At 35.8% G+C, this 11,799-nt stretch overlaps 1 protein-coding gene across 4 annotated transcripts; it reads right to left on the reverse strand.

The window, feature by feature from the left end:
- Positions 1-4,229: 4,229 nt before the first annotated feature.
- Positions 4,230-11,017, reverse strand: LOC131042922 (probable RNA helicase SDE3). 4 transcript variants are annotated; one of them, XM_057976262.2, is made up of 6 exons: positions 10,828-11,017; positions 10,535-10,564; positions 7,854-10,407; positions 7,584-7,742; positions 5,991-7,448; positions 4,230-4,621 (listed from the first exon to the last, which is right to left on the reverse strand). In XM_057976262.2, the coding sequence occupies exons 2-6, from the start codon at positions 10,549-10,551 to the stop codon at positions 4,433-4,435; spliced, it is 4,377 nt and encodes a 1,458-aa protein (XP_057832245.2). In that variant the 5' UTR covers positions 10,552-10,564; positions 10,828-11,017; the 3' UTR covers positions 4,230-4,432. The 4 variants fall into 4 exon arrangements, with proteins under 4 accessions (XP_057832245.2, XP_057832243.2, XP_057832246.2 ...); XM_057976260.2 differs by having other exon boundaries at positions 7,854-10,414; XM_057976263.2 differs by lacking the exon at positions 10,535-10,564.
- Between the last annotated feature and the right edge of the window lie 782 nt (positions 11,018-11,799).

Genomic DNA, 11,799 nt, shown 5'->3' on the forward strand with positions numbered 1-11,799 from the left:
TGCAAAAATGTTCAATTGTGACCATTTCTTTCAACCCTACAACAAAGTTGCACACTTAAGACACGACACCAATGATCCAAATGTAAAAGGAGACCCAATTACAAAAAACTCAAGATTGCTCATTTTGAGTGAGACTTATTCATATTAGTTTTAGCTCACCATAAATACCCAACCTACAATAAATCTTAATCTTTCAAACACCTCTTTTGGACTTGATTTCATGCTTGGGATGCCTAGGCATAGACCCACAACCTTTTCTCTCCCTTTCGTTTAGGCACATTATCTTGGCAGACTACAATATTTGGGGTTTCTTCTACTCGTTTTTATTTTTCTTGTTCTTCTACTTCTTGTTATTTTTTCTTTTTCTTCTTTTGCCACTTCTTGTAGTGAAAAAGTTTCAACAAAATATTTTTGCAATAAATAACACAAATGAAATAAAAATGTTCTGAATTTGTTTCTAATTTACCAAAACCTATATATCACTTACCAAAAATGTCTCCAAGAAATTAGCTCGAATAGTGCTTCAAGGCATAGTTATATTGCTAAAATTGAGTCTCTATTTTGTTTTAGTTGTAAAAAGCTAGAAATGGTTTTATTTTAACAAGAGTGGTGTTAATTATTATTTCTTTCTATCTGGGTTGTTTAACCTTTGTTTCAATGTTTTGAACAATTAAGGTTTGTAAGGGCATGCATGTCAACTAGCTACCCTTTTATTGTAAACCTTCTATATGTACTCTTTGTTTATATGATGAATATATGGCATCATATATTTTTGTGTTTCCAATAAGTATTAAAAAAGTGCAATTTTTTATTTGATCATGTACATAGCCTAACCATGGACAATACTCACGAATACTTGCATAATTATCCAGGTTATACTTATTATAGAGTCGCATTCTGACTCCTTTGAAATTCCTCACTCTATTTAACAAGTCCATAGGTCTCTTCCTCTTATGGCTTGTACAATGCTTCTAAGACTTTTCTTTTTTCTTCTATTCTCTCTTAATCTTCTCCCCTATGAATGTTAAAGCATTATCGAACTTCTTGGCTATCTTTAAATAATACGGAAACCTTTCTTCAATCAAATAGTTCCCCAAAATTAATAACTTCTTTTGTAAACATTTTCATGATTTGGTTGAAACATATTTCAATATTTCCATTTAGAGGGGAACTCTTCATCTTATAATAGCCTCGTACAATCTTTTAGCTTTTCCCACTCTTAAGTGCTAGTAAAACATCACAAAGCTTTGTATAGCTTGGTTTTTGCATTACTAAGCTTAGAACTTACATTCAGCAGCAAAACGGCTCAAAAATCTACCCATGCATGTAGCCATCAATGACTCAAAGTGTGAACCAGCAAATACAAATTTTTTAAATGTAATCTGGTAAGCCTTGTGAAATGCTTCCAAAACCTTTCACGCTCCTTTTGACTGGATCTTGAATCAACAAATGGGTGCATCACAACTTCCACAAATTCATAAACTGCTGATTGGGTGCATAATAATCTTAAATAAGCTCCTCGAGTGTTTAGGAATTGACGAATAGTCTCATAGATTTATATTGTTCTCTTCTTGATTAAGTGCATCAACTTTTTTGGTTTTAATAAAAATTTCAGACCAGGCAGCAATACAAAATTGCATAATATTTTACACTGCCAAGATGCTCTTGGAATTCGGGTTGTGTTAGGATATATTCAGATTGTGTCTCATAACCTTGTGAAGTTCTACAAATTTTCATCTATAGCCTCAAAAAAATTTGTTTGTTTGTCTTTTTCTATGTAGTGCCCCCTTGTGAAAAAACAGTTCGACACGGCTAATTTACAATAGTTTTGAGCATTTTGTGTACAAAATTATGCAATCCACTCATTCTTTTGGTATGTTGTTATTTTAGTCATTTTTGCATACAGCTAATAAAGTTTCTATATGAATTTGTGAGGATCTCGATTAGCAGTTTGCTAATCAGTTGAAAATACAAGAAGATTACAACTGTCTTGGAATTGGTTCCAATTAGTAGTGACGAGCCGTTATATAGGTAAGTGATGGTAGAATCAAATTAAATATTGTATCATTTATATATTGATTAGATCAACAGTCCAATTGCTAGAAGCATATGCATGTCTATGGGAAATCTAATTTAGGCAGTCTAGATTTTTATTAAAATCCTTCTGCACATCCCTCCTAACAAAGCAGAGTATCGAAGAGCCTGAAACCATGGGGAGGGAGCAACCATTATCCATTCATGCAATGCTCTTAGATTATTTTTTCATATAATGACATTTTCTTTATTTTTATGGAGGATATTATACCATCCACAAGATTGGTTTCGCTATGCAATACGGAGCACAAGCCTTAGGCTGAAACCTCTGCAGTTGAAATCCAAGCACTGAGTGATATCCATTTCGCCAAAGTTGCTATACTGACATTTTGTTTAGATGATTTATTATAATTTTTCACTCTGCATGCTCTCTAGCTCTACATCCTGATGATGGATCATGGAGTGTGATCCGAAACGTTGATGCAAAAATTTACACACAATCTACTCTGGAAGCAGCTGAGTACAATCAAGAGTTTGTCAAAGAAAGGAATTTATAACCAATCTCTTCTGATTCCTGTCAGTGTACCATGGTACCCACAGTAGGTCCTATCGCTAATGTTAATTTAGAGTTCAAGACTAACGTTTTAGTTGGCATTCAGCCATTCAGCCATCTTATCAGTTGGGTCTTACTCTATTAATCAGGGGCCCATTGGGTTGCATCCCTGACCTCAGGTTCAGCACCCAAGATCATTGATATCCTAAAGATGGAGATGAAAGAGTCCCCCACTGTCCCTGGTGCCTACACCCTGACAAGGGGCTATCCCCAAAGATATCTGCCTTTTGGGGGCATGTTTAGGCACACCTACCATCCCCGCGATGGCCATGGGGACATCGAGGTATCCCTTGACCATTCTGGGGATGTTTATGCATCCCTCAGCCATCCTAGATATCAAGGCATCCCCAGCAGCCTAAAAACAATTAAAAAAATTAATACATCTAACTCTTTGGCATCAATTTCGCTTTACAAATGCAGAAACATTAACAGGAGGGCATCACTCATTAGAAGCAAGGAATAAACTATAGAATAGACATAAAAATAGTCAAGGACCTGTTGAATGGAAAGTTAAGATCTCATCATTATTAATCAGGCATTGATAGTAAAGAACAAGGAATTAAGAAAATTTGAGTTCTAACTGATGAGAAATATAACTCTCATTGCAAACAGACTAGTCAGTGCGCTTTTGAGAATATTATTAGATATTGCACCATGCATTAAGACTACAAATATGATAGATACGAAAAAATTCAAAAACTGTTAAGATTTTAACTGCACTAAGCATATCTCACTTTCACCCCTTTTCATAATCTCATTAGAACAAATAGAAATTATTGCCTTAAAGTGACTACCTTCTTAGCAGGCTTTGGGATATCATTTTAAGATTGCCTTCTCTCCTCTCTAAGACAGGTTATGAAATTTTAAATGCAGATGTGGGTTCACATATGATCGCACCAAAATATCACGTGACGAAAAAGGCACATTTCCAACATGCTCACTGTAAAATACTAAAAAATACCTAATACAGAAAATTCAACAATCAAACAAAAAAAACATATCACACTAGTACAGACTACCCACATCAATATTTCTCTGAAGACATTCCCAAGAATTGATTGATAACATACAGGAATTCTATCCCTATCCACTGAGTTGCATATCAGTTGCAAACATGCATAATTTGAAATGCAGATGTGGGTTCACATATGAACACACCAAAAAAGTACCGCATGATGAAAAAGGCACATTTCCAACATACTCACTGTAAAATACTACAAAAACACCTAATACAGAAAATTCAACGATCAAACATGAAAAATGTATCACACTAGTACCGACTACCCACATCAATATTTCTCTGTAGCTTCTGAAAACTGATTTTTACACATTTCCAAGAATTGGTTGATAACATACGGAAATTCTATCCCTATTCTCTGAGTTGCATATATCAGTTGTAAACATGCATAATTTGAAATGCAAATGTAGGTTCACATATGAACGCACCAAAAAGTACCACATGATGAAACAGGCACATGTCCAACATGCTCACTGTAAAAGACACCTAATACAGAAAATTCAACGATCAAACATGAAAATGTATCACACACTAGTACCACCCACATCAATATTTCTCTGTAGCTTCTGATAACTGATTATTACACATTCCCAAGAATTGATTTAAAACATACGAAAATTCTATCCCTATCCCCTTGAGTTGCATATCAGTTGTAAACGCATTCACTATTTACTGAAAAAATATACAATTAGTGAACAAGAAATCTCATTTATTGTTTTATCATTTTCCTTTACAGAGTTATACAATATTTTCGAGTGACCCTTGAATTAGCAAGTAGCATCAGCCCATTCCATATCCTGATTGACAAAAGAGTATGATATGGGGTCACTAGTACCAACATCATCTGGGAAGCTGCCTGGAGGAAACTCGTTGCCAGAGTCTTTTGGTGGTAGCACACATCCAACGTATGATTTGTTAGAAATACAGTATTCGAGTAGCTCATTCCAGTAGATGTCCTGATAAAGAAACAACAGCGCATAAATGGGACAGACTTCAAATTATGGAAAGAAACCAAAAAAGAAAGGGAAAGATACTATCCTTGGGTTTAAATATGGCTCTTAAATATACCCTAGATAATATTAACTGCTGTGGTTCTCCACAAATCAACATGGTGATAATAGCAAAAACTTAAAAGACATTCATTTGAAATGCAACAAACAGCCCCTTTATTCTCTCTGAGATATGAAATCATATCCTATCTGCATTTATAACAAATTGTTACAAATTCTTTCTTGTTAATTGTATGTATATATATCCAGTTATCTTGCCTATAAAATAATTATAATACTTTGAGAAAGGCTAATGTAATTGCCTCACCAAAGCCCAAAATTTAAATTGTCAGTATGGATTTAAATTCCCAAGTAAAATGTCCTCGGCTCATTTTCATTTTGGAAAATGATGTGTTCTACACCAATAGAAGTGCTTAGCATCAGCTTTGGTGAGACTATAATGAAGTCAAGTGAAAGCAACTGCCTCCCAGAAGACCTTTGCTTTGGACTTTTGGTGAGGATTTACATTTAAAAACAAGATGACCTGAATTCAATTCCTTTCAAAAAAGTTGTTGGACCTATAAATCTAGTTTCTTAGAACTGTTAATACTCTGGTGCAACATTGATATTTTGATGTTAGAGTGGTAGCTCCATATATTGTAATATCTTTTTTGTTAACGATACCCAAGATTTAAAAAAAAATCCTTTCAAGATGTTTATTATATGCCAATACAAACGTTACAAATCTGCTTGAGGGGCAAAAATGGAGTGAAATTGAAGTGCTTTGTCAAATACCCCAGTTTGGTATTTTGGTGCGGAATTATAATATAAGTAAAATCATCCAAGATTTTCATGATCCTTTTTTCTGTTTCCTCTTAGCTACATATCTTGCACTAATAATACATATAAAAATAGCAGAGCTCTATGTAAGGATAAAATTAATCAAGGTAAGACATGGCCAATGAGAGAAGTAATCTTCACTGCAGGAAAAAAGAAAGAATCCCATAGCAGTGATTGAAGCAAAGAAAAAGATGTGGATGTTGAGATGAACGATGAATTTCTTTGTCAAACCTACAGAAGAAACAGACTTGTTTAATGCAGAGCAAAAAGCAATGCAGGGAATATAAGGTAAAGCTTAATAGACTTTGGTGCATGCATTCTTTGAGAGTGAAAACATGCATAAATGTGAGGCCTTGGGCATGCTTTTCTAAAAAGGACACAATCTTTGTGAAACTAAAATTAAATTAGAAGAGGAAGAGAGCAAAAAGTGATTAAAAACAATGACATCATATAAAAAGTTTAGCTTAAAAGCAAGAAGATGAAGCATTAGAATTACCTTACTAAGTACGTATGGATTCCCCACCACTACAAGCAGAGACTTGGCACGTGTAATAGCAACATTAAAGCGCTTAGGATTTCCTATGAACCCCAGGTTAAATTTCATGTCATATTCCTCCTTGTAACTAGACCGAACAGTTGATATAATTATCACAGTTCTCTCATCTCCTTGAAATTGCTCAACACTTCCAACCTTCACATCAGACAAATTTTTTTGCCCAAAGGCTTTCCTCAACTTGACAACTTGTTGACGATAGGGTGTTATTACTCCTATGTCCTTTCCAGTTACTGAGTTTCTCTTGTCATCTTTCACTTTTTTGACAATCTCCAAGACTTTGCTTATCTCTATTGTGTTGAACCATGATGGACTTCTGCCTTCCCTTTCATCAATGCCCTCTATGCCAACAAAAACAACTGGAAAATTTTTGTTTGGAAGTTCATCAAAGGCACAATGTAATTTCTTAATCCTTTTTCCAGCACAAGCAACCAACTCACTTCCATAAAAGAGTCGAGAAGGAAGCTCTAAAATTGCAGGGTGAGAACGATAATTCCTCACAAGCTTTGTTACAAATTGCTTATTCTCTCCATCAGGGAAATAAAGGTGGAGTTCTGAAAGCCTTTCAAAATAAGACTTTCCCAGTCCCATCTTTTCTCCCATACTGGAGCGAATGATTGGACCCAACTGCTGCGGATCACCTGCAAGAACAACTGTTGTTTCTTCATTAGCAAGATTAGCAATGGGCACCATTGTTTCTGGCTCAGTACCTTGAGCAGATTCATCCAAGAAAATATGTGTAAAATGACCATGTGGAACTTCTTGTGCATCAAGAATGGCAGCACTTAAGTAGGTCGATACAATGATCTTATATTTCAATAATTCTTCCACAGGTGGGCAGTAAAACATTGAATCTCTATAGCAACAGCATGGTAGAATGCAAAGTGGTGCATCTTGATATGGGCGAGACAAAGCATTCAACCTAAATATTTCTCTCTTTTCAACAGACCCAAGCAATCTCTCCACTAGTATATCAGAAGCAGCATTCGAAGGAGCACATGCAAGAATACGGGCCTTTGAATCTCTGTTGAGAATTTGCAATATGGCCTCTATCAATGTTGCCGTCTTACCAGTACCTGGTGGTCCATAAACAAGGTATGGTGGTGATCCGTAGCAATTTAATATTTGATGTACAGCAGATAACTGCTCTTTATTAAGATTCCTATTGAAAGGATCATTCTTGGAAACATTATTATGTGTTTTTCTTGCCAAAGAATCCCATGGAAAAAGGAATTTCTCATCAATTCTGCCTGCTGCTTCTACTGCCTGATGGCAGCGTCGGAGACTGATCCTACTAAAGGTGAAGTGCACATCATATTGAAGCCTTGGAATAAACTTCTTATGGAATGACTTGTCAAATTTTACATATATTTCATTTGCTTCTATTTTATGGATGTAACCCTGCTCAATAAAATTCAGAAGATACATAAATATAGATGTACATATACAAGGAAATGCAAAAGTTGTAAACAGTTGGAAAATACTACAACATTACTTGTAAATCAGCATATTTTGCCCGATTTAAACAAAACAAACCTCATATGCAACGCCTTTTTCTCCAGATTTTGTCACGTATATTTGGTCTCTATATATAAGTGAAGGGCGCTTCTCTGACAATCCAGGGACCTTCAGGACCAAATATTCACCACTACTCTTCATGGTTACATTATCCATGTCATATGCATTTATATCTTCCTGCGTCCACACAAGAACATATTTGTGAGCTTGACAAAACAAGTTAGATTGGTAACAAATGCTGGAAAAAACCCTAACATTATCATGTTTATCATAGTAAATTTTGTTCACCTGCATTTGCAACTCTTCCAAGTGCAATAAAGTGGAGAAATACTTGGAATATGTTTTCATGGAGAGACCATCTGTAAGAACCCCAGGTAACTTTTTGTCATCAATATTCTTCAAATGAAGTGGAATAGGATAAGATTTCAGTTTCTTTCCAAATCTGGGCAGAGCAGGAGGCACACCATCAACAATTCTTCTTAAACTGCTTGATTTTCTCTTTTCTCTTTTGGAATAAGGCTCCTGTGGGCCTAGTTGTTCAGAAACATCATCCTCAGCAAGCAAAGTAGCACGCAAAACAATTTTCTGATCCTGGAAGTCAAAGAGAATGGATGATCTGTGTAATCCAATATCTTTAGCCGTACATGACAGATGAATGATGAGATGATGATTTGGTTCAATTAACCATGGACCTCTGACCAAAGAAGTAGACTGTGCATCCGACTCTGATATATTCATTGATTTCATCTTGACTTCAAGAGAACCCATGCTATACAAGCATGATTTGTTCTCAGCTTGTATAGATTTGACAGGTTCTGCTGAGTGAGAAAGACTGAAGGAGTTTTTTGGTCTTACTTTATCAAGTTCTACTGCATACAGTTTCAGAGAATTTTCTCCCTTGTTGGTAACTGTGATTGCAGATATTTTCCTTCCACCCTTCTTAAATGACTCTGGCCTGCCATTTTCAAGAGAGAATGGATAAGAAATATGAATTCCCCCTTCTTTTTTCTCACTGAATGCTGCATCTTGATTTTCCATATGATTCAAACTAACACCCCCTTCTACATTATTTCCACTTCCAAGAAAGCCATGCCTTCCATTTCCCTCGTCTCCAACATTTTTTGCATCTTCAATACTCTCTCCACCTTGATTGGGCCTTCCAGTAGTCCCTTTCAAAGCCGAGGACTCTTTAAGTAGAAGTTCACCCCGCTCATTTTTGCCCCACTGCTTGGAATCCTCAAGTTCCTTATTGACACCATGAAATTCCAAGTTTTCACTGCCTATTTCAACACTGCCAAGCAATGGTCCTTTGACACTGGCCTTTCCATTTATTCCTAACGCCTCATATTTTTGATTACTTATACCTTCTTGTCCTGTAGATATCCCCAAATCCCCACTTTGTCTTTGTTTATTTTTATCTGGGGCCCCATCTTCAATTCCTGAACTCCCCATTTGTCTCATTTCGTTCTCCAATGCCACGTTACTAATTTTTTTATCACCAACTTCTCTTTGTTCATTTTTACCTGAAGCCTGCTCTTTATTTCTTTGGGGTTTATTGCAAACTACATGTGCATGTTGTTCTGAAACAGAACTCTTTGTCCCACATCCCTTGCTGGTCTCAGATTCTTGCAAATTTTGCAGTTGCTTTAATGGAACATATTTTGGAGGAAGAGAATCTTTAACTTTCACATTTAGGTCTGGACAAAATGTATCGGATACAGAGATACCCCCTTCTCCGACCTCTTCAGATTCTCTCTCTTCAAATTTTGCATCTTTCAAATCAACTTCCCATTCTACGCCACTCCCAATTTCAAGAATACCATGCCTTGCAATTACCTCGCTTCTAATCGCTTTTGCATTTCCAAAACTCTCCTTACCATGATTCGGGCTCTCAGTCATTCCTTTAGAGGCAGGGATTCGTTTAGGATGAGGACCTTCCGACTTAGGGCAAGTATCCACACTATTTGAAATATTTCCGACTGCCTGTGGAGATATTTTTGAGCGCCATTGCATTTTGATTTTTCCTTTACAGGAAGCATCCTCTACGACACTTGTCAGGTTTCCAATTTCCAGCTGTTGTTTGGACATGACTCTTGATTTTGCGGGAACGTCCGACACTACTGTTTTGCTGTGACTCGATTCTTTAGCCTTTTCAGAACTATGATTGGAGGAAAGTGATACGAATTGTATATCTGAGAGCGACCCACATGGAAGCTTTGTGTTCCCTTTCCTGGAAGCCTGAATTTCCTTCCCGTCTCTTTGTTGACTACCATGCAATGGTTCCTGTACTTTAGGTTTCTCCTTGTCATGTTTTTTACCACTTTTAGCCGTAGATGCTCCTGAATTCCCACTTTGTATTTGTTGATTTTTGTTTGAAACCCCTGTTTGTCTCACCTCTTCCCTGTTTAGAGCCCCACCCACAATTCCCTTATCCCCACCAACTCTTTGTTCATTCTTATCTGGAGCCTTATCCTTCTTTCTTTGACGCCTTTTTGGAACCCTTTGTATTTGTTGATTTGAACCAGTTTCTGCTTCGCTTAAACTTTGCAATTCGCCTTCATTGGCATAACTTGGAGAAACCCAATCATTCACTTCCCCAATTGGGTATTTCACATCAATCCAACCATCCAGAGATCCAGAACACCCACTTGTAGATGGCACCCCTTCTGTCAAATCCTTGTTCCCACACCACACAATCACCTCATCAAGGTCCGTTGACGATCCCCCACTGTCACTTAATGTCTTACCCAGTTTCCTCGCCCCTGTTGTTCCTCTTACCTTGGAATGAATCTTCCCCTCCATGCAGGTTCCAGAATGATTTTGTGGATCCATGTTGCTTTTCCTATTGTCTTCAAAACGCAAAATCATAACCAAGAAAATGTGGCTTCACAATTATAACCTCTATAACTGAAATTCAAGATACTAATCAGATCAAAATGCTGAAATTCAGTAGCATTGTAAAAAATTACTTGCATGGTTCGTGCATGGACCAATGAAGCCTTTGGGTTGTCATGCAGCATTCGGATTTCATTAACAATTAAAATCGAAATAAGTTGTTACAACATCGCAATAAATCATCTACCAATCATAATTGAATCTAAGGAGACTTTTTCTATTTTCATTTTTTTTGTTTCTGAGTTTAGCAGATAAACATAATTGTAATGAAGGAGAAACTGAGCAACCTCTCTTACTAAATTTAGAATGACAATTCAAAATTGCATAACATGCATAAAAACATAATTTGAAATCAGCGAATTTTTACCAATTTTATCCCGTCTGTGCATAATGTTGATCCATTTCCAATACAGAGGTTCGTTACTTGCAGGGCTTCATGCAAACAAGCATTGCAGGCAAAAACTTTAATCAACTTTATATTGCTTTTTCTTTTTTCTTTTTTCTTTTCTATTTTACAACTTGGTCGAATTCCAAAGCGGGTACGCCAACGCCAGCTGAGTCGTCGAAGTTAAAGAAGAATATATAATTATGAAGGAAAATAGGGTTCCTTTCTTAAGTGGGAAGTTTTGGTTAGGAATATGTTGAATTGTAAGGGTCGATAAAAAGAATTCAAAGTATTTAGTTATAAGTAATTTTAAAATTAGTATATTTATATTTTAAAAAAATATACGTATAATATCGAGATATATTACATAATTGTTTTGCATGTTTACGGATATTTGTATGTCATTGTTGATGCTTCTCAACATAATTAAAATTTTAATTATAAATGAGATTTTGGTGTTATAAGTATTTTTTATAGGAAATATTGATGATGGGTGGAAAGGCGAATCATATGAAAAAGGATTCAAAATATTGAATGGTGAGTTATTGTGAATGATGAAAATGTGAATTTCAACGAAGTGGAAAGAATGCAATGCAATAGCTAAATTCACACTCATGCTCTATGTATAAAATCAAATGATAAACAATAATAGCATAGCAAAGATCTTAGATTGTTTCATTATTTCTTTGATACTTACTTGAATGCTTGAAATGTAGGTTGCTCTCAAAATTTTAGCATAAACATGAAACCACAATGATGGAATAATAGCTTGATACTTGATGTGTGATAAGGGATAATGATGTTGATGCTAAATCTCTTGATAATAATGCAATCTAATGGAAATGAATGAGTGAATAGTTTTATTTATACTGTTCACTTAACATTTGATTAATGGTGGAGATTAATTTTGAAAGATCGATGAATGAAAAAATTCAAGAGGATAGGATCTATGAT

The sequence above is a fragment of the Cryptomeria japonica genome, chromosome 5 (genome assembly GCF_030272615.1).
Source record: "Cryptomeria japonica chromosome 5, Sugi_1.0, whole genome shotgun sequence".
Lineage (NCBI taxonomy): Eukaryota > Viridiplantae > Streptophyta > Pinopsida > Cupressales > Cupressaceae > Cryptomeria > Cryptomeria japonica.